The sequence below is a fragment of the Camponotus vicinus genome, unplaced genomic scaffold, assembly GCF_025532165.1.
Source record: "Camponotus vicinus isolate PSW18456_S1 unplaced genomic scaffold, iyCamVici1.0 SCAF_9, whole genome shotgun sequence".
NCBI lineage: Eukaryota > Metazoa > Arthropoda > Insecta > Hymenoptera > Formicidae > Camponotus > Camponotus vicinus.
The window spans coordinates 18,124,386-18,148,160 of record NW_028141981.1 but is presented as its reverse complement, the minus strand read 5'-3'; the positions used below and the strand labels follow the sequence as shown (position 1 = coordinate 18,148,160).

At 33.8% G+C, this 23,775-nt stretch overlaps 4 protein-coding genes across 6 annotated transcripts; 2 read left to right on the top strand and 2 right to left on the bottom strand.

Moving 5' to 3' along the window:
- Positions 1–985: 985 nt before the first annotated feature.
- On the bottom strand, positions 986–4,249 carry LOC145976899 (uncharacterized). 2 transcript variants are annotated; one of them, XM_083108407.1, is made up of 4 exons: positions 3,976–4,249; positions 3,126–3,404; positions 2,025–2,406; positions 986–1,441 (listed from the first exon to the last, which is right to left on the bottom strand). In XM_083108407.1, the coding sequence occupies exons 1-4, from the start codon at positions 4,019–4,021 to the stop codon at positions 1,198–1,200; spliced, it is 951 nt and encodes a 316-aa protein (XP_082964533.1). In that variant the 5' UTR covers positions 4,022–4,249; the 3' UTR covers positions 986–1,197. The 2 variants fall into 2 exon arrangements, with proteins under 2 accessions (XP_082964533.1, XP_082964534.1); XM_083108408.1 differs by having other exon boundaries at positions 4,033–4,249.
- A 749-nt stretch (positions 4,250–4,998) lies between these two features.
- Positions 4,999–8,084, bottom strand: LOC145976898 (uncharacterized). Its single transcript, XM_083108405.1, has 4 exons — positions 7,803–8,084; positions 7,208–7,561; positions 6,180–6,588; positions 4,999–5,583 (listed from the first exon to the last, which is right to left on the bottom strand). Exons 1-4 carry the CDS (start codon positions 8,065–8,067, stop codon positions 5,154–5,156), a joined length of 1,458 nt encoding a protein of 485 aa, XP_082964531.1. The 5' UTR covers positions 8,068–8,084; the 3' UTR covers positions 4,999–5,153.
- A 9,251-nt stretch (positions 8,085–17,335) lies between these two features.
- Task7 (TWIK-related acid-sensitive K[+] channel 7) lies at positions 17,336–21,126 on the top strand. Its single transcript, XM_083109344.1, has 5 exons — positions 17,336–17,760; positions 17,882–18,037; positions 18,269–18,612; positions 18,678–18,796; positions 18,877–21,126. Exons 1-5 carry the CDS (start codon positions 17,634–17,636, stop codon positions 19,142–19,144), a joined length of 1,014 nt encoding a protein of 337 aa, XP_082965470.1. The 5' UTR covers positions 17,336–17,633; the 3' UTR covers positions 19,145–21,126.
- Positions 21,127–21,219: 93 nt separating this feature from the next.
- Positions 21,220–23,673, top strand: LOC145977395 (potassium/sodium hyperpolarization-activated cyclic nucleotide-gated channel 2). Of its 2 annotated transcripts, none has more exons than XM_083109342.1 (8): positions 21,220–21,586; positions 21,713–21,934; positions 22,028–22,214; positions 22,307–22,441; positions 22,520–22,712; positions 22,787–22,978; positions 23,064–23,287; positions 23,352–23,673. In XM_083109342.1, the coding sequence occupies exons 1-8, from the start codon at positions 21,366–21,368 to the stop codon at positions 23,640–23,642; spliced, it is 1,665 nt and encodes a 554-aa protein (XP_082965468.1). In that variant the 5' UTR covers positions 21,220–21,365; the 3' UTR covers positions 23,643–23,673. The 2 variants fall into 2 exon arrangements, with proteins under 2 accessions (XP_082965468.1, XP_082965469.1); XM_083109343.1 differs by having other exon boundaries at positions 21,498–21,586; positions 21,705–21,934.
- The last annotated feature ends 102 nt before the right edge of the window (positions 23,674–23,775 follow it).

The following is a 23,775-nucleotide window of genomic DNA, read 5'->3' as shown; positions in this document are numbered from 1 at the left end:
TAGAATAAGAATAAAAATAAAAATAAAAATAAAAAATTGTATTGTAGAAATAATTTTACAATAAATATTAATTTAATTTCATTAAAATTTTCAAATATTTTCTTAAAAGATTACGTGTATTTTGGAGAGAAATTATTTTAGTAACAAATATTATGAATCAATATAACAAATATTATGAAATGTGTATCTAATTTAAAGTGTAGAATAATAATTAATATAATTATTAATAATTATTTATTTTTGTTTCTGATTATTTTTTAGACTTCCAAGAGAATTTTTAAGCCAGTGTTATTCTTTTTTTTGTGATAATTATCAATCTTTGATAAATTATTATATTATATTCGCGTTTCTGTTGGCATCTCCATTGGTGATCATCCATCTCTATTGCTATCATCTTTTCCACCATTATAAATAAAAGTTAAAACTTGTATCAGATCAGTATCTTTGGTAAAAGCTTTCTTGGGATTTACAGTATCTTGTAATATCTATCCTAGATTGCTGACGGAATTGATTCCAATTCACACAGAAGCGTATGAAAGGGACACGCAATTCAAGGTTCCGTTCGCAAGATCCTCGGATTCCATTTCGATATAACGTGAATTACGTGTTTTACTGTAGCATGATCGGCGTGCCCGATGCTTGTATCTTACTTGCCAGAGATCCCGAATTGTATCTTCGAGACAGAGACACCTATAACTCGAGGATATCCCGAAGAGAATTTCATCCGACGATCGGCGTCATAAATCCGCGAGAGAAATTTCACCTCCGAGTGTTGTAAATTCGCAAAGTCGTAAAATAATTCTTTTTTTAAGATGGTCTTGGTTACTTTGAAAAGGGCCCAGCGTTTTACGCTAAAAACAATTTTCTATATCACTTCCAATCGAATATTTTTGATCGATTCTGAAATAAAATCTATCACGTCTCTCTCCCGAGATTCGATAAATAATGGTTATATATTTGTAAGATTGAATGACTCAATCGGATATTATTATTGGATTACGTATATTAATATTGCTTCGTACATATTGAGTCTAATTACGACCATATACATTTACATTGTTCACATATTTGCGATTGTAAACGAATATCAAAAAATAAATCGGGCGATTATACACAGAATTAATTTTGTTGCTTGTTAAATTATTAATATTAAATAAAAGCTTTTCTTTAAAAAAAAATTGTAATGAGGTTCGATGGTTAGGATTTCGTAATGTCAGTCCTCTTTTTATCTTCCTCGTCGTCTGTTTCATCCTCGTCGACAGATAAATCCGAGTCGTTTTCTGTAGTCCTCTTCGTGGATTGCCCCTCGTCGGGCTGGTTCGATCGCGTGGTCTTTGGCTCCCTTTCTATGTCGCCCGTGTGAATATTGCTCTTTCGATCGTTCTCATCCATCTCGTAATCGTCCGCCTCGTCCTCGGCAACCTCTTCGGGATTCTGCGGGCTGGAAATCCCTTTGACCGTTTTATCGCGTTTCTAGACTTACACTGCGGCACAGAGTGCAAACACTCTGAGCGATTATGACGCTAGACTCTAATTATTTCGCCTAACAGGGACAATTATGCGGAGGTAAAAATAATTTCATCGATCGTACGATGACGCGTATTATTAGAGGAACGTTAATCAGAGTTACGAAGATTTCACATAATAGATATTTTACCTTTTATTTACATCTAACTGATTTTATACTGTAAAATCTAATAGTTAGTAATTACTAACGTTACTAATTTACATTGTATTAACGCTAAATGATGTTACTGATAAATATGTTTCATTTGCTTTAATGTAAAGAAAAATCAAGTCGCAATTCAAGTTATCACAAGTTATAATTTCAGTTACATCAAGCTCAATTTTCGCTTTCTTATCGTTCTCGCGTTTCTCTCGCGATGATATTTTTCGAATTTATAATTTATAGAACCTTGCGCTCAGGATCTTAATCACGTTATATTGCACGATATATTGAGAACATTATTATGGGGATTAATACACAGACCGCATTATTACGCGTAATTACGTCTGACAATTACCTGCTGTTTCTACTGCGCACTCTGCTGGGTGACCTGCTCCTACTCCTCCTCCTCCTCCTTCTCCTCCTCCCCCTCCTGCTTCGGCGACGTCTTCTCGAGTCACTTCTCGATCTTCGACCCCGTGTGAGCCTCCTTCGCCTCGTTCGTCTTCTTCGTCTTCTCCTTTGCTCTTGCACTTGGAAGTCTTCGAGCCTGGTTGGTGTGTCGCGCTCCTTAGACAGGGTCTTATCACATGTGTTAATTTTGCTCGTCGGAGGATCGCTTTTCATCAAATCCGAGGAAACGTGTAGAATTTTATACGTAGAATCAGAAGGAATGAGATAACCAGACTCGACAGCAAAGTCTAGTGCCTTCTTAATGTACTTTCTCGCCTTCCTCGTTCCTGTCAAAGAAAACTTGTAAAATTTATTCGAGGCAAAAAGTTAAACAAGTAACTGTTCTCAGCTATCATATTTTTCTCTTTCTTTAGAATGACGTTACTGTAATATATAGATATTAAATATAAAAGTATATGTCTAGGCCAAGATATGCGTGGTACTTAATTTCCAATACTATTTAATATTTAAATTAGATATGCATTGAATTGGATATAAATTTGGATATAAAATTGGATTCTATATTAAATATGTAAAGTTTATACGATATAAAATTTAATATATCAATCACACATTTCATGTGATGTATTACGTCATGTATCGAATTTTATTAAAAATTTTATTCCTAGCATATACATGCATAAATTCTTCAAATATATTTCAAATATCGTATCAATTGTAGAATATTTATGTAATAAATAAATATTTATAAACATGATAAATTTTTCTTTACATTTTTCAATCATCGATATTGTACAAGAACAAAGAAGGAGATGAAGAAAAGGAAGAAAAGAAGAGGGAACAAGAGAAGCAGGTCACCCAGTAGAATATTCAATAGTTACAGTAATTGTCAGACGTACTTCACGCATAATTGGCACAATAATACATAGTCTGCGTATTAATTCACACAATAACGTTCTCAATAGCGATGATCAAATATCCAATAGCAACTTAAGTCGCATGTGCGTCTAGCAATCGATAATTGCTTGATGAATTAATTTCATACCTTCGCCACCCACGCATTTTTGCAAGTACGAGATCGGCAGATCCTTGGAAGTAGGTCGCTTGACGCTGCGCGTTTTCGAGATCCTACCTTTATCCTTGCGCACTCTATAGCCCATGCTCCTGTCGACGATTCGCGAAGTATCCGCGGAATCTACGACTTCGTTGTGGCACGCGTTCTCTAGGCTGCAGCAGCGACACTTGGTCGGGAGAGCGCGTTCCGTATCGTCGACGAGGAACTTGTAGATTAACTGGAGAATGTTCGGCTTACGACGACGGGTTTCTGTAGAGAGATTAGCTTGAGTAGATACTTACTTTTGTACGAAGAATTTTAAATTTGCATTATTTAGCATTATATTGAAAGGTCGTGAGCAATTAAGAGAAACATACTGACGCACCCTATTAATGCTGATTATTGTTAGCGAATATATCAAGTTAACCAATATCAAAATTATAATTGTATATCTAATATATAATTTTTAATAATAAACTAGAATTACCATTAATAATACAAATTAATTCATGTGGAGATATAATTCTGATTTTATGGATGAAAAAGAATTTAGATAATGATTTAATGAAGCGAATTTGCAGTATAAATACAATAACATGATAATACTAATAATAAAATATTTAAATATATATTGATTAATATTGCATATTGAACATAAATAATAAATGGAAATTAAATTTAAAAGAATGGTAGTCTGTTCATTTTATATCGCTAATTCAAATTTAAATGAAGTTTAATTGCATGTTAGGTTAAAAAATATAGAGATGTTAAAAGAGAGAGAGAAAACGATAGAAATTTTTAGTGCGTCGAAATATTTTAGTGCATCGAAATAATCACTCACTTATTATTTGGCTTTGCGCATTTCGATGTTTTTTTATGCGAGCCATTGTGTGCTTACTATTGATTCCGATATTTCCTTGGTCTTTAGATGGTGTGAAAAATTTGCTTCCCGATTGTTAAACACATCTGCCTCGATTTTTTGAATTTTTTGGATAATTAGCCGATCGTGGCGCGGAATTTTGTCTGCAAATTTCCGAGACATTGAAGATTAAAAGGAAATATCAATCGACGGCATTTTCCGTCGGAGCTTTTCTCTTCTCTTGTCTTTTTCTTTGTTTAACAACGCAAAGTCATTTGCGATTATCGTTCGATTAATCGATTTATCTGAATTCTTTAATAATTAAGTGCAATCAAATAGTAACATAATATTAAATAATGATTCTTTGATTTTAATCAGTTAAACATATTTTTCGCGTTTATATATACATATTTGCGTTTTAATTGTAAATTGGGTTTGCGATTGCAGCAGATTTAAAATCCGAAATTGTACAGATTTGTAACGAAATTAAGAAAAAAAAGGAGAAGTTGAAATCTTCAGGAACAATTTGCCTATTTGAATTAAATCGGCAACAATCCCGAAACGATAAATTGTGTAGATTGCAATCAATAAATATCATATATATTTGTTTTTAATATGAACGAAATTAAAACTGAAGAATTTCTCGAGTTGAATATTTTTTTTATGAAAGAAATTATATTAAATCTTTAATTATATAATTAAAAATGCATTTAAATTTCCATTAATTTATTTATATATATATATATATATATATCACACTTTCTTTAAGTAAAATATGTTATCAATTATTATTATTAATTTATTGTTAACAAAAAAAATACCAGATTAAATATAGTATTCTATTAAAACGTAAAACAGCATTCAAAAGATTTTAATAAAATTCCACATCTGCATAATAGGTTTCTCTCTCTCTCTCTCTTTCTCTCTTTCTCTCTTTCTCTCTTTCTCTCTTTCTCTCTCTCCACAAAGATAAAAATTTTATCGAAAGAATTACATAGACACATGCTTGCGAAATAAAAATGTAATTCCAAAATAGATCTCAAAAATAAACACACAGTAAATATATTCAACAAACAATGAATGAGACAGAGAGTACAAAAGTGAGAAGTTTCTCATGCATTTCCGGAGAAAATCGTCGCTCGAAACGGGTGCTCGATTCCTTAAGCATTCATTTCTCTGATCGTGTCGTTCGTGTTATGATCAACACTCGCCTCATCAGACTTCTCGTCGTCGTCATCGCCGTCGTCCTCATCATCCGTGACGTTCTTGCGCTCTACATTTTTGCGATTGTTGTCGATACTCGTCCCGGCTTTCTGTTTTTCCACTCTCGACTCGTTCTCCTGGCTCGACGTCGACTTCCGCCTCTCATTGTCAGTAATTGCCCCACAATTATCTTCATTGCCTTTATACTGATTGCGATCTTCCTCATTCACGTTCTTATAATTTTCTTCGATTGGTTCGAATTGATTGTTTTCAGCGCGTTTCGCAGAAAAAGCCATGCGACGTCGTTTGACCGGTTTTTTGACATTCTCGTCTTCGCCTCTTTTTCGTTGTTGTCCCCGCTTATTGTTGACCATATCGTTGATTTTACTTAACAGACAAATGAGACAGATAAAATGTCCCTTCTACAGATATGCAAAGCATCCTCTGGCAGAATATACTGCAATATATTGCATAGTACAAAGTTGAATATACTGCAAAGTACAAAATAGGTGAGTATTTTATTATTCATGCAAATGAATGCAATTTGAAAAGAGGGAAATTTAATTTAGCTGTGATAAATCTTTTTATCTTTTTTTTTAAATTTGAAGATGCATTTATTAAAAGATGTCTGTATTGCGTTGAAAATAATTAATTATTACGATTCTTGTAATGCATTTAAAATCATTCACTGCTGCTATTTGATTTGATACAAAAAGGCAATTTATTTAATAGAATTTAATAGTTATCTGATCAAATAATACTGCAAGAAATCTTATGATAAAGTATAAAAGCCATTTTGCTGTCAACTCTTTTTCACAACATCGAGTAAATAATTTTCATTGTTTATACATTGATATATACAATTAATGTAATGGAATAATATCTATCTACTTAGACGATGAGAGTTATTTTGATGAAAACTTATGATGAAAATTACACGAAATAAAATTACCATCTCTTTTGTAATAGAGAAATTAACCAACCTTTTTCTTTTCGTGACAGTTTTTGGCTTGTTTCTTTCACGTAGCGTCGATTCGTCAGGTGATTTTCTTCGGTTACTCTCTCTCACGCTCAAACTCCTAGCAGGATTTTGAGCGAAATGTTTCCTGGACGTCCTCTGCTCTTGATCTACGTCATGATGCGATTTATCTCGCGGAATTCCGCGACGCATCGCCTTGCGATCATCGATCGTCGTCGGCCGGGTCTCTCCTCGTCGTGCGATGCGTCGTCTTCGTCGCGATTCGACGTCGGCTCGTCTCGTGCTCCAGGACCCCGTGTCCAGGGTTGGACATACATGAAGTACATTACCTTGTCGATCGGCCGGAATCAGGTAACCCGATCTCACGCCAAATGACAGCGCCTTGCGGATGTACTTTTTCGCCTGTCGCTTCCCTGCAACATGAATGTCATTCTCTCTGTGAGCGACGACTTGGTCGTCATCCGAGAAGTTTAACCTTGCGGTCAAGAGTGCTTTTACGTATAATAGCGACGTGTAATGATAGCTCTCCCAGTACGGATGCATCGAACGAGCCATTCCATTACTTGTACACGTTCATTTGACTCTCTTCGATGCCTCCGACCCGGGATGCAATTGTATCTTCTCGTACGTCTTCGTGCAAATATTGTCGTCTCATTTTATGTCTAGATATAAAAATGTAAACTGTTAAAAAAATAAAAAAACTTTTAAAATTTGTTACAAAATATAATCATAAAGCTACACCCAAGAGAAGGCTGTTAAGGATTTGTTAAGGTTTCGTTGCATCAAAGAGAGACGTACATAAGCGTATAAATAATATAAGAGTATATATTATTTTATTTATCTCGGTAAATTCAAGAATAAATTTATGTAATTTAAGTATCTATATAAATATAAATTTTAATTATATTATTAGGATTTTTTTGTTTCTACGAGAGAAGAGGGAAAAATCTAAAAATTCATTCATATATATATGTATATAATGAATTTTTATTTTTTTAATTGCTAAAAGGGAATTGCACTTTAAAAACATACCTTCCTCGATGCCCGCCTTGATATAGCTGTTTATAAGCTGCACCAGGGACTTCTTTCTAAAGAGTGCTCTGGCGCTGTTGAGCGAATTCGCTAACGCGATCGGCTTTATTGAGATATTAGACACGCTGCTGTTTGCGGAACTCGTAACCGCCGAGTTATTTGCAGCGTCCATCGACTCCGTGAGACTTTCAATAGACGTGGGTCTAGATTCCATCGCGTACTCGGGCACTTGAACGGATTCCGGGCTATCACAACGGTCGACCACCTCGTACGGAAGCCTCTGCCGCTCGTGATATTTCTGTATTCTTCGACGGGGTGTCCTGAAGCGTTCCGGGGACTGAAAGCGTTTCGCCTCTACCACGACAAATGTATGGTAACCATGTTAGCTTAATGTTATTTTAATTCCGATTGAAATACCGATTACAGCTACATGTGGTGCATGTAATTGGAATAAAATGATCAGCTTTAAGCTCAAGTTAGGCGCTTAGAAAATTAAAATATTTGACAGATCTCGAGTAATTCCATTTTACGCCTGAATCTATTGGAGCTTATCTATCGCAGTGCTTATGTCACGTAATAACGTCAGTCGCAATACCTTGATTATACTTATCGATAGTGAGGAGCTCGTAGACCAGTTGGGGTATACTGACAGAACCATATGGCTGTCGTCGATGCGGAGTGTTTGCGCGTTTACGGCGCGTTGATCTAACGCGGGAACGGATATCGGGACGCGATATTGGTTCCCTTATCTTCCTTTTCTTGGGTTGGTTTTTCGCTTTTCCCTTTGACGACGCCATTATTTGATAATGATACTTTTCTTCCCGATGACGAGTTTGCGTCGTAAAATTGCGCACTCGCATAGTTGGCTCCGCTTTCAGATAAAAATTGAACGACGTTTTTTCGTTGCTCCATTCTTATGAAAAGTAACGATGATCGCGATGAATTTAATTACGTTTCGATATTTCTGTATAATAAATCAATTTTAAAAAAAGAATCTTTTCTATAAATATATAGAAGGAAACACACAAGTTAATATATTATTAAGATTAATAAATAATTACAATATTATACAAAAATATATTTTGTGTTAGACTATATAACTTGTGTAAGTATTACATAAAAAAATATGATTATTAAATTTTGCAAATAAAATATGAAAATATTCTAAATTTTTTTCTCAACATATTGTAAATAAAAAAGAAGATTAATTAGTACGCGTTCTTTTACACTCATATACAAATATAAGATCGTTATTTTTCATCATAAAAATTTAAATTCAACTTTAAATCTTGTTTGCATGATACTTTATTACAGTACAGAATTTGCGAATCTCCCTCGTGGAAATGGTATGTTATTAAAGTTCGCGGGACTTTTGGCGGATAACGTCGACGAGGAGGGAATGGAAAGTTTCCGGCGGAAACTCGTACTCGTCCTCGTCTATTCGTTGATTCGATTTATTGTAGCACGATCGTTTCTCGAACTTTGTTCGATTCCGCAGATGCGGTCGGTTAGACAAAAATATCGCACGTCATATATAGGTTTTTGGTTTATCCGATTAATCACCGTGTAATAATAATAACGCGACGCGTCGTCTCGAAACTTTCAACTTTTCTTTTCGTTCATATTTCTGTCTAATATATTGGACGTAATGATCTCATTTATATATAAATATATATATATAATTTAGATATAAATGTTTTAAGAAATCAGAGGAATCTGATGCTATGTCGACATCAAGATTAAAAATAATTCCTATAAAATATGAGACGCACAAAGCATTTATATATTTAGGAATATTTTTAATTTTCAAATTGAATTTACATTATTCTAGAAATAAATCGTCGTCTATAAATTGTATATTCACATATATTGTGTACTTGATCTATAACTTTAATGCTTTAACGTGATCGTGGCAAACTAATTACATAGGTAATTGCGAGATGTACAGTGTATTTCATTAACGAACTGAATTACCATATTGCATTACAGATAATAATAATCTACATATGATGAATATTGTAATTGTAAGCCTCTCAAAGGTTGGTTACTTAATATTCGCAACTATAAATTAATAAATTCAAGAAACACTCATTCGGGAATGAAATATATATGTGAAAGCCAAGAGGCTACTTGCATAAATTTTAAAATGCATAATATTGGGCAAATAAGATTGTTTTCCATGGTTTGCTCGAGTCTATGTTTTAATGGAGCAACTAATACGAAAACTTTATATTTACTTATAATAGTAATAGTTTTCCAGTTGAAGCAATCAAACAATTTAATTCAAAAGGTAAATGAATTTAAGGAAACTGTAAATATTATCTGCCTAAAGGTAAATGGAAATCAGGACTCGAGTAATGAAGTTAAGAGAAATATTTGTCGTTAATTCCTCTCTCGAGAATTTAGAAATGATTTTACAGAAATAAATATATTCTCAACAATTGTATTGATTCACTCGGTTTTATAAAAGCATCTGAATATTAAAAAAAAAATTAATTAGAAGATATTACGTCTAGCTTTTTGCACAGATATTAATAAATTTTTTCTCTCGTTTGAATGATTTGTCTGAAGAATTTGTTAATTTAATGAGCGTTTATTAAAAATTGATAATTAAATATAGAGGAAATGCGATAGATATAACGCATGTTAATAATTATAAAAAGAGATCTATATTAAAGCGTGAAACAAATATTTGCATTTATAAAGCTTTCTCTTTGATACTTTCTGCAACTGCAACTAACTTAATTCGTTCGGGGTTGTGCGAGCTTTCAGTTTCAAAATAACTACCGTGTTTGTGGCATCGATATTTATATACTTTGAATATCACGATATCTTTATGCCAATACGATGCCTCTTTATGGTTTTCCAATTTTACTGTTTTCGAAATAATGCAATATAGTACAATCACGGTAAAATTACTGATAAAATGATTCTGTTGATAGAATGATTGATTGATCAATATTAAGCAGATATTTCCCATATTATTTTATAATTTTTTAAACAGTCTCGTAAACATCTTAGTTTAAAAAATTATATATATACATATATGCGTGGACGGGGGAGAGGCGCTTTTTCCCTTGCACTCCCACCCCAAAAAAATCTAATCTAGTTCAAACCTTTCAAACAATTTTATTAATGTAAACTCAGAAATAAGTATGGATTAAATTAGAATTTTTTAGATAGAGGAGCTCTTCCTCCGCCCACGCATTTCATTTGTCACGTTCAAATAAATAGATTTATTGAGAGTATGCGCTATTAAATGTGTATGATGTTACAAAAATACGTTTTATTCAACAAACCTTTTTCATTAAATATCTAAAAAATTATATGATACCGTCAAATAAAACAAGCTAAATATTATTCAGCAATTTCATTCTTACAATATATGTGAAGATAAAGGTCAGCAAGATTAATGTAAATAATTATTATTACGCTTATAATTATTACGTTTCATTCAGTAAACCTTTTTATATAATTGTGCTATCTACTTTTCTCTTGTTATCTACATAATATAAAAATTTTTATTAAATAAATCATAAATTCGTATATTATTAAAAATATTTATTAACAATTCTGGAACATCATAAACAAATAATTATTTAATTTATTATTATTTATGAAAAATGTTTCTCTGTCGTCAACTTTTTCCAGAAGCTATCGCGTTATATGATTCTACTCTATACGTATATTTACACGTGTAAAGCGCGCAACAACTTTTATGCAGTTTCAAGGTCGATACGATCGCTCCGTCGGCGATTTATTCATAGGTATTTATCAAGCTACATGTGATTTATTGCACACTTGTGGCGCGAACATATCCAGAGATTCAAGGACGTAGGGCCAATATATAGACGTGGAATCAAGTTCAATTACTCGTCGAGTATCTTGACGGTTTCCGATAGGATTTGATGCGACGCGACGAGATTTATGTATTATTGCAAGAAGGTGTATTATTGCAAGAAGGTGTATTATTGGAAAATAGAATGCCGAGAGAAGAGAAGTCATCGCGCAAAGCTGCCTCGTTTGATTTCTAACTTGAAACGAGATTGTAAAGGGGAACGAAACGCTCCGCTTCAAAAGTATTTATACAGTCATCTCGTCGATTGCGTCGCGAACGAATCGAATCATCTACGATCACGAGAAATCATACCATGGCTTCTAAATTCCGGAACGATGCAATATGAATTGCACAAGGTAGTTTATTGAGAGTACGCATCTTCATCGTATTTCGAAGCGAACGACGGAATATGATTAATTCCCATAGGAGTCGCTTTCCATTTGATGTTTAACGAGGAGAAACGAGAGATGTCACGCATTCGGGGCCAGGAATAATGAAAAAAATGGAGGAAAATATTTTTTCCTAGTGTGTATGTGCGACAGCGTGGCCTCATTGATTGTCTGAAATAACGCGTCACGTTGGATGTAGAAATTTCGAACTGATTTACGGTCAGACGATCAAGATAAAATAGATGTAATGATCCGAATGAGTAGAAGCGCTAGTTCGTTAGCTGGTTGCGGTAATTAAGATCCAAGCGCTTAATCAACGAGACGATGTATGTATAATCCGTACGTTACTTTGCCTCTTTGCAATTTGGCTTTCAGAGTATTTTCTACAGCATAATTGCGTGGAAAATTTGGTTAACGTCAAGTTATTTATAATGAAAGATATTCAGAACTGACGTCAGGTAGCCAAATTACAGGGTCATCTTCATACAGGTGGAAGATACGCCAAAAGAATAGACGGCATTACTGAAATAAATTCTGTTTTGAATATGTAAGGGTTGTTATTTATACATATATATATATATATATATATATATATATATATATATATTTCGTAAATTACATACGACGCGTAATGTAAGTGATTATGTTCACGTAATGATTATTATGAAGATAACAATTATTGTAAGCTATGGAGAAGGTAGTATCTGTCTAATCATGCTTTGAGCATGACGTTGATAAATCGAGATCAAGATTCTTTTAAAGAAACACATAATAATCTATTGCCTGGCTCAAAATAGTTTCTTGAAGCGTTTGATGAAGATGCAGAACTTTTTTTCTATTTATCACATTGAGTTTTATAGTTCTGCATTTTCTCCCTGCACTCTAACGTCTTACTCGTGGAATTCTATTTAAAAAACGCGTTATGATTTATTCTTTTGATATACATAGTTCGTATTAATGCTAAAAGTAGTGAACATTTAATATTACTCTCAAAGAAAAATATAATATCAACGAAAATATTTATTAAATCAAGTTTATGAGCGAAATAAAAATTGTAGAAAAAATCGCTCAATCAAAATGCGGAAATAGCAACAATTATAAAAAAAGTGTAACTGCGAATTCGAGCATGTTGACAATTAACAGTACGAATGGATTTACCAATAATGCAAATACGCATCACAGCTTTTGTGCAAATAAAAGCGTAGAACGTTAGGTCGAGCGTTACTTTCAAATACTTATACGCTTGACCTAATTGCGAGAAAAACAGAGTTCGTGATTCTAACAATCGGGTTGAAATGCTCGCGTGAATTGACAAATAAGAAAGACGTCGTATAAAGCTGAATGTTCAATAAAAGCATTTTAATGAGGTAAATAATATTTTCTTTCAAAATATCATAAAGTAATCGACAAGTGTTTTAATCCCGATCGTTTGCTGAAAATATATTTGTTTCTCACCTTTTTAACAATCATCTTAAAAACCAATAATTGTGTGGAATCTTAAATTATGTTAAAAGAAAAATAAACATAAATTTTGAAACTTATTGAAACATTTCAACAAAAAGAAGAAATTTATGCAAGATATGAAAATTTCTAAATTTTAGTGTTATATTAATTTAAGATTCTCTCTCTCTCTTTCTCTCTCTAAGATTTTAATATAGTAGTACTTGATAATATTCATGTAATTATCAATTTTGCAATTAAATCCATGCATTAGTTTTCTTATCAAATCTAGATCTTTGATACAGTATTTAAATATTATTTAATACATTATTTAAATATTATTTGATACATTATTTAAATATTAAAGTTAGATTGTCCATGATATATTGTACAATTAAAAATCAGGTCAATCGTTTTTGCTCGATAACCGAACAAACAACCACACGAACAAATTGAATTTCAATTTTATTCATGATAGATTCGCGAAGAGCGGTTGGTGAAACCATGTGCAAGATCCAGTTACTACGCTTAATCGGGGAAACGTTGGGACGACGTTGTGGCTATTATTTACTCGCGACACGTTGATTATTATTTATTCGTGACGTTGCACCCCAAATGCTTTCTGCGTTTCCCAATTAAATTTTCATCGCGTGATGCGTAGTGAGGCACGCCGAAGTGTACGTCTGAACGTGTTTAAATCATGAGAGCGAAAATAACTCACGGAATTGTGAACAGTTTGTTATAATTTCTGAGATTGAACATGCCCAGATTGTATAAAATCCTGCGTATTGCGCTGAAATAATAAAGTACAGTGAAAAATTAATGAAAAACGAATGATGCTTTATCGATACCGCGTAATTGGCTTCTTACATAATTCTACATCATTACATAGCCGAGAGATTTGTTCGAGTGTTCAATATTGTTTTTCATTATTTAAATTCTTAAAAGCTTCAACCTTTTTATTAGCTCTCAGAGGTATTTAAATCCTTAAATTCTTTTATCTTTATTCCACATACATTTTGTTTAAACTTTTAAGAGTCTTTGATTTTTAGACACTAAAAGAGATATATTCAACTTTCATTAATCAATAAAGACATCAAATGTGTATAGATTCATAGAATTTACATGAGATCTTTGATTCGCATTCTCCGATTTTTAGCTTTATTGATTCCGACCTAAGACGGCCGCAAAGTATTTTCTGATATGTAGTTAAATAAAATCGAAAGGAAGGTTGGCCAATGATGCAGAATCAATGGACCATTCAAGTTCATTGCTTACGTTCAAGGATGAGCATATTCATTCTAATTCGATGAAGCGCGTGAAATGTGGACTTGGATTAATGTTATTGATTTTGTTTCCGCTTCTATACAAATTGATCTATTTATCGGTATTATTATCGATGCTTTTTTTGATGATCATTTTTGCACGGTTCGATCGTTTTCAATCGCTTCGCAGGAAAATAGACAGAAATCGAAGGAAAGTGAGAATATCTTTGTAAAAGTTATTGATGAATACCTTTTTCGAGAAACAATATTGAAATAATTTTGCTTTTAATTTTTTACTTCGTCAAGATACTTTTTAAAATGGTTGCATCATATTTAATATTTTAAATAATTTTAAGAAATAAAAATAGAGTGCATTTTTATATATTATGCAATTCGTTTTGAAATTATCTTAAAATTTATGGATTTTCTAATGCTAAAATTCCAAAGACACTAAGTTCGAAAATATTAATTTGACAATATTTACAATAATCTCTATTTAGCTACAATTCCGAAAATAAAATATACATGTACCGTACTTTTTGTCAATTTAAAGATAAAAATATTTCAATTTACGATTAAAGAGCGATAGAATAATTTCAGCATGTTTATTCTCTCTCTCTCTTCCTCTGTTATTCTTTTTACAAACATTTGCACCTATACGACCTGTCGCCGTTGATATATGACACCCTTCTTGTCATGAAGAACCCCGTCTTCATTCCTAGTAGCCATCGGCTATTTTTGTCCGTTGTAAAAATACATAATCTTTTTCTCTCTCTTTATCGATCTGTCATTACATCCTTAAAATAGCATCAAACAAAAGGACATTAATTAACGTCTGTTTCATAACCGACATTAAATCCCATTAAATACCGCATTGGGAGATATAAAAAGATATAAAAAATAAAGATATCCGAAGCGCATCGCATTTACAAGATAAATACTGATGCAAATCGAAAAGCGCAGTTTTCTTGACATACGTAACCGATCGCGTCTTGGTGATGAGACGATGGTAATTTTCTTAGAATATCTTTCCCTCGTCCTTTACCTCGTTCAACAGTGACGCAATATAGGTCGTTGTTCAACAAACAAGATTGCTAGCAGTGCAATCTATCTGCATGCAAATAATCGGATCCGCGCTTTTGATGTGACGCTTCGTGTATGTTGCATTCATTGGGACGGATCCCTGTGGAGCACGCCATGCCAGATAACTTCGCAAAGCTTCCTTAATCGGGATTTGCGGAGAAGTGTTATTAAACAGTCCCATCATGTGACGGACGGAAATTTATGAAAGCGTGAGGAAAAAGTTAGAAAGCGAAATCATAAATCATCGTGAAAATACGATGGGATGACTAACGGCATCGTAAACCTGCCATAGAATCATGACTGAAACATAATGTTTCATATTTGCACATTAATAAGCTTGCTATAAAGTGCTCAGAATCATTAGCTTCTGAAAAAGAGAACTATACAACAGAAATACTTTCTGACGATAAGATAATTATTCTAAAAATACTTATATAAGATATTGTATCTTAGAATAAGAATATAATAAAGTTCCAATCTTCTTCCAAGATTAAATCGAATTTTTAATGACCTGCCAGCACATGTGAAAATCATAGCTTTTGTGGTTTATATTTTTTGCTTACAACATCTTTTATATAATTCAACATGATTAGATTTTATATAATGAAACCTTTATGTAATGAAACGATTCTCTCGGAGAATCTCTTCTCATTCAGTCAGCAAGGAGAAAATAATTCAGATTTCTAAATAAGTTTGTTGTATAAGATTGACATTCTAAAGTTTTGTGATAGACAAACGAGAAGTGACATAAATTCTTCCTTTTATTAATTCGCATTTATTAATATTATTGCATTAAATTTATAAATTATATTTATTATTATAAAAAATTTATATTCCATTTACATTTTATTTACTTACAACAATTAATATTTGCGTTGAAAATATTTTTGCTGTCAAAACAAAAAATAAGCTTTAGAAATAATATTGAAAAGAGTAATATTTCTTATAGCTTTTTGTGTGTATGTATGTATGATAAAATAATTTTCTTTCTCATTGACATGCCTTGTATATGGCTGCTCGGTTTTTTTCCAGTTTTATAGTTATCCGACTTTACGACAATTTTTGAGAAGGCATGGTAATGCCCGATACGATATCATTGCCGAAAGTAATTGGACAGAAGCTAAATTGGCAATAAATTATAGAAATAATGCCTGTATCTTAAGTTTTACAGTAACATTTTGTTTTGACATTTTCATGCATGTTTTTAGCGTATCTTTTGCTGTCATATTTCGAGTGGGTGTAGAACGTTGTTCTTTACGTCAATGAATCATAAGTTTTTGATAGTGACTAGACTATGTCCCAATAAAGGTCAAAAGTTTAACATTTCTATTGTTCTCTTTTAGTCTATTAAAGCTTCAAAATGTTAAAATGTTATTTCAGAAAGTTTATATATATATATAAAACAAGATACAAAAATTAGTAATTACGCAGTTTATTAATTAATTGTTTAAATAATAAGTCTTTGTTTATACAAAAAAAATCTAAAACATAGCAATGTAATGTACGATAACATTCTATATTTTTCTGCCAATTAAAACATTTATTAGAATCCTTTAATTAATTAAATTCAAGATTTGCCTCAAACGAAATTATATTTTGCATAGCTTTTCTAATATTTCCTCAATAGCAACTAAAAGTATAATACTTTATCATCGAAAACAGATATATATATATATCTTTAGTATTCCAGAAAAACTTTCATCCCCTTGAATTCAAACAATAACTAAATTATCTAAAGGATAAAAAATAGATTTTAAATCTGTAGATAAATCTATAGATAAGCCATGCAGATTGCAACCGAGTTATCAACAATAGATTCGCAAAGAAGATCATACTTCGACGGGCGGTCTGTGCATGATCGGCGCAACTACTGTCGCGGCAAAGTCGCGTCATACTACTTGAGTCGCTATATCGGAGGGCGATTAGCACTCGGCCGTTCTATCGCTGCCGTTATCACTCGGCTGTATCGTCGGCGCAGTTATCATGCGATGCTCGAGATCGTAAGCACGCGTACGTACCTACCTACCTACCCTAGGAAGAAACCAACCGCGGCGCATCCCTTCGGTTTCTCCCTCTACTACCGGTTCGCGATCAATACTCGGGCGTAGAGTAGCATGCTATGTTGTTGTCTTGCGAGTATTGTGCCAACTCTCGTGGCATCCCGATCTCTCGGACGTGCGCTCCGCCTGATATGTCGTATAAACCCTCTGCATGGACGTCCGTTTGTCCGGTGAGAGATAAATATTCATTCGCGCGCCGTGCTCCCGTATAAATGTCGCCTGTGGCAGGGAACGTTGCCGTCAGGGGAAATCTCGGGGAGCTCGTCGAACGCGCGACCGTTGAATTTTTTACTCTGTAGCGCGCCGTACGTGCGCGCGATACTCTTTCGGAGGGGCAAAAGAACGGCGAAGATGAAGAGACAGAATGTCAGGACACTGTCGTTGGTTGTGTGCACGTTTACGTATCTCCTCGTTGGCGCCGCGGTATTTGACGCCCTCGAATCGGATACTGAGAGGAAACGCTGGGAATTTCTCTTGGGTGAGTCCTTCCACCTCGTTGTTTGCGTCGATAGATATTTTTATTCGCGGATCGATAATTGATAATTAATTATTTCCGCGCGGCGGGAAATGCCTTCCCTTCCTTTCCCTGCTCGCTGCAGAGATACGCCGCAGTATGATGAGGAAATATAACATTACCCCGGAGGATTACAAGATGGTCGAGATCGTGATAATAGAAAATAAGCCTCACAAAGCTGGGCCGCAGTGGAAGTTCGCGGGTGCCTTCTATTTTGCCACTTTAGTATTAGCCATGATTGGTGAGTAGTTTTTTTTATATAAAATTATAGAATTTTAAAAATCTTATTATTCGTTAGGAGAATAATCCTAAAAAAAAATATCTAATAAAAATATATAAATTTAATATAAATATATGAATAAGTAAATATAAATTTTATATAAATTTTATACAAATATATATAGATAAGTAAACAAAATTATATTACATTTATTCAAAAAATAAATTCGAATTAATATCAATTTTCTGCAAGGTTACGGACATTCCACTCCGGTGACTAAAGGCGGAAAGGCGTTCTGTATGGTATACGCGGTGGTGGGAATCCCGTTAGGGCTGGTGATGTTCCAAAGCATCGGCGAACGGTTGAATAAGTTTGCGTCGGTTGTAATCAGGCGGGCAAAGACGTATCTTAGATGCCAAAAGACCGAAGCGACGGAGATGAATCTCATGCTGGCGACCGGCCTGCTTTCGAGTATAATTATCACGACGGGCGCCGCGGTATTTTCGCGATACGAAGGCTGGAGTTACTTCGACAGTTTTTATTACTGTTTCGTGACGCTCACTACCATAGGTTTTGGCGACTACGTCGCTCTTCAGGTAAGCCATGTTTTATTGATCGTGCGAGAAAAACGGAGAGATGATTTAGATAAATTATTCTGCAGAACGACCAAGCGCTTTCCAATAAACCTGGATACGTCATCTTGAGTTTGATCTTCATCCTCTTTGGTCTGGCTGTAGTCGCCGCCAGCATTAACTTACTTGTATTGCGCTTCATGACTACGTAAATACATTTTTTTGTAACATAATAATTTGGTACAACCGTTTAAAAAATATTATTTTTCGAAATATATTGTGTTGCAGGGATAGCGGTGAAGCGCGTCGTGATGATAGCGAGCTGGTTTCCGCCTCGCATCACGTTTTAACGTTAGACGGCGAGGTTGTGGCGGTAAACGGCAAGCTTCTGGCTAACCAGGTGCCGATCGTGCACGACACGGATGATTGCGTGAGCGTGTGCTCCTGTACCTGCCTCGGTCCGGCGACCTCCGAGCTGTTGGATCCTTCTGGCTATCAAGGCTACCGACCGCCCCCGATCTCTGCCAGTCTCCGAGTGAAACGCGCATCTGTCTGATGGAGGGAGTTCCGTCGTCGCAGTCTACGTCGTCGACTTTCGAGGGCCGACAGCAGGGAGCTGCTCGGTATCGACGTGTAAGGGTCGATTTTTAATGCGAAACTTTCCGAGGAAGGATCACTGCGCGCTGTGATATATCCACGGGGAACGATTCGTAATTTTCGGTAAGATTCTCACCTTCTGCGGAGAGTAAAATTTAGAAAAGACAAAAAAAAACCCGACAACATCTCTGTGATGTGTTTGATACATGTGTAGTAAGGACACTGACTGTTAATCGTTGTCTGAGATTGTCGGAGACTAGTGAGAGATGCATGGATAATGTGTTCCTGCTGCATTTCTTCCCGATGTTGTACCGATATATTCCCGAAGTTGATGCATTTTGATAATTAATGTTGATCGACCGTATCGATTTCTGACACGTGTATGTTGTATGTGTAATCCGAGAGTTATATACACTGAATTTATGTCAGTTGAAAATGATAAACGGCATTGTATAATTGTCGTTTCGATTGATAAATCGATACAGAACACTAATTGTCTGGGTATCCGAGTGATGGCCCTTGCAATATCGTATCCTAGGAAAAATGAAATATCCCAGTACCTCAAAAGTAACATATGCGAGCTCAGACGCGGATTATCGGATAGATGATCGCGTATTTATAAATTGTAGTATCATCAATGTTGTATTAATATGTATGTGAAGTCGAAATATAGATTGGCTTCCACAGCCTAGAGGTTTTCAAATTTGACAGAACCAACGTGATAATTGAAAAACTATTGTCGTTTTTTCTATATAAAAAAAGTATAATCACTGTATTTTATTTTATAATCGCTACATTATTTATTGAAAAAAATGTTTTCTTTATTTTATTATAGATTTGCGCGTTTTTGAATATAAAATACTTTAAATTATAGATGAAATATAATTTAAAAATCTATTCTTTCCCTGTTTAAAATACTTTCTATCGTGGAATGTATTTGAAAATCTCTAGGTCAGCAGAATCGTGCAGTATCGCACGAACTATACATATGAGTATAAATACGATAGAACAATATTCTGGCCTGAATAGCGTAATATTGTATACATATTTCCATATTTATAAAACATATTTCCGTAAATGTAAAAAGAAGTGTCGCCACGAGAAATTTGACATGATTACTTGTGTAATTGCAGATGGCACGTGTATACGTGATTGTATCGCAAGTTGTATTTTTTTAAAACGTTTATAAAATGAAATAGAAAATACCGAAAGAGAAAAGAGGAGAAAAAAGTGAAAAGAGAAAGTGTAGGGAAAGGTATACCCGGGAAGACTGATAACTTAAATTCTCTCTAAATCAATGTTACTTTTTTAAAGAAAATCTTTTCTCTCTTGTGATTCAGTTACATCAATATCTTAAAAAACTATTCTTAATAGAGTTAATCTTCGCATTAAATAATGTAACAAACATCAAACAAACATTATAAAAATAATTTCGTTTTTTAAACATATCTACATTGTTTAACAATTAAAAATAGACGTATTTAAATTGTTTGTATTTATGTTTTTATGCAATTTTAAAAATTCGCGCTAAAATTGTATGATAAAATATGAATCTAATTACATAAAATACTGAATGATTGAAAGGGAATGCTTCCTTTGTTGGATACCGTTATATTTAATCAATTAGAAGATACGTAATCATAATCGTTGTGATTAATATACGCACAAAAGAGTTGTAATAATGTTCAAAAATTAGTTTCACAGAAAAGAAAAAAATTCAAGCTAAACCGTATTCAATATCATTAAAATTCGACATTTTCGAGACGTATCGTATAATGTGTGCAGTATTTAAAAGTGTGCACTTATTAACGCAGAATAAAAATAGGCAAACCGCTCTAAGCAATGCGATAGATGATTATTATAATATTATTATAAGATTTATCCTATATACCTGTATATTTTTTAATGTGAATACATTTTTAATAAACACAACAAGTACAATGTGTCATAATTAATTTTATGTAAAATACGTGTCTTGAAATGTTAGAGCTGATCCTATCTCTCTTTCCCTTAATAGAAAAACCATCGTTTTTATTGCGAGAATTTTTAGAAAACAATAGAAAATCGTTTTAAATTCTGCCTTAATAATTGCATTTCGATGATTTAACCTAATATGTCATTTGGAAACTCTTCTCTTTACTGGTGATAAAAAGCACATTTTTCTTTATTCGCATTAAACTATGATGGAACACACGTGTCAGCTGTTTTTGAATCAAAAGGATAAGTTTCTCGCTGTAAAACCATTGACTTTCAAAAACGTATGGATAACGTGGTGGGGTATTAATAAACATACTCCAAAAAGCAAACTTTATATGGACAGCATGGCTACAATAACTGCCGAAAGAGCAAGACATGCCGTACTCAAATATTGGTGGATAATACATCCCTTTAGCTATGGCAGGTACATTTTAAATGTAAAAGAAAGATTGAATAGATTTTTATATGCGTATTTTATATGTATATATGTGTATATATATATGCGTAAACATTACTTTCACTTTGTTCAACATAACATGAAGATTTTCAGATTTTTATGGGATACATTTATGATGGCAATATATGTGATTGCTTTCTTTACGATCCCTTTTATGATATGCTTCGTCATAATGGACTATGAATTCATTACTCTAGACAGATTAAATATTCCAATTTATACGATTTGTTGGGTGGATATAACGTTCAATTGCATTACGGGATATTATGATTCTAAAAATATGTCTGTCGAGTTGAAGCCTACTAAAATATTTATGTAAGATCTTGTAGTTAATAATTAAATTTTTAGCCTGATTATAATTGTTTCTTATTAATTTTCGCGCATAATACTAAGAGCAAACGTTCGTAGGTCATATTTGAAAGGCTTTCTCGTGCCGGATGTGCTATCGTCTCTACCGTATGATCATATAACACTACCGTGGCGAAGACTTCCTGGAGATAATCCCCATCATATTGTTATCTTACTTAACATAATGCCTATCGTGAAGTTAATACGCTACGATACTCTTTACTCAAATATTCATTACCTATTTATGGTAATATTTTTTTATATTTTAATTTTTTATTTTTTATATTTTATACATAACGATAATGATATAATAAATAAATGCATATTTTTTTATTTTAGCATTTTGAAATTAAGAATTTTTATCTTGAAATGTGTACTACATTATTACTGGGATTATATCTAATCTTCTGGTTTTCTTGCCTCTGTTATTTGATACCAATCTTAGTAATGTACCTTCTCAACATTCCACCGATAGTAAGTGCATATACAATATTGAATTATGTCGAGCATATTTCTAAAACAGTAATTGTCAAAATATTATTTCATGAAAAGGAATGCGAGGAGTGTTGGATGATGAGATTGGAAGACACCAGTCTTAGGTACAGATTAAAAAACGCTATATTTATCGTGCTGGAAAATATATTGGCAAGTGGCTATGGTTTATTCATTCCTGAGAAAAACGGTCATATTATTTTTAATAGTATTCTTATGATTATTGGCAGATTTATTGTGTGCTATATGTTGGGTAAGGCATTATATATGCAATATTTGTCTATCAAAAATTACGTTTTTGCTAAGTATGTCAATCTTGTCTTTCAGTTATGTTCCTTCGTATCAAAGCTGAAAGAAAAGCGTCCGAATCAAAGTTTCAAGAACTAATAGATCAAGTAAAAGCGTATACAATACAAAAGCAATTATTACCACATATGAAGAAACGTCTCTTAGCTTATTATCATTACCGTTTCAAGAATACTTATTTTCGTGGTAAACGGATCTTATCAGAATTGACAGGTTCGTAAAGCTGTCAGAGATTTAATTATGTAAAATTCCCACCGAAATAATAACTCTCGACATTTTTAATCTAAATCTCTCGCAGAACCGTTACGTGAAGAAATTGCTCTAGAGTCCTGCCGACGATTAATCGAGAACGTGGCAATCTTCAAGAATTTGCCGAAAAACGTTCTGCAGTCAATAGTGAAAAATTTAAAGTTCGAACTGTACCTGCCAAACGAAGTAATCATTAAAGCTGGCACTCAAGGTGATTGCATGTTCTTCCTGTCGTCCGGAACCGTCGCGGTTCTGACGCCAACTGGAAAGGAAGTGAGTGTTTTTTTCTCAATGTATTTACGTTTGTTATAAAAAAAATTACTCTGCGTTACATAAGATGTGCCACTTGAGTGACGGTGACCATTTCGGCGAGATCGCGCTCTTAGTAGCGGATCAGCGAAGGGTCGCCAGCGTCATCGCTATCGAAGTCTGCGAAGTATATCGACTTGATCGTAAGGACTTCCGTCAGTGCATAGACGTGCACAGCGAGCTGTTTGCAGAGATCGAACGCATCGCCACGGAACGCGTGGAGAAAACCGTCCGCGTCGAGGAACAGCACAAGCGATTTTTAATGCGTCCGAGTCGCGGACCAAATCTACGCAGCAGGCCAACGGAAACCAGAATTTGAGTATACATGCGGTTTGCTTAATCTTTCCCGCGAGTTTTATTCCCGAGAAATTGAAAAAGAAGCGTTGCGAATTAATAATTTTTGCATAATTGTTTGTAATTGAAACAGCGTTTTCTCGAAATAAAGCTGACCT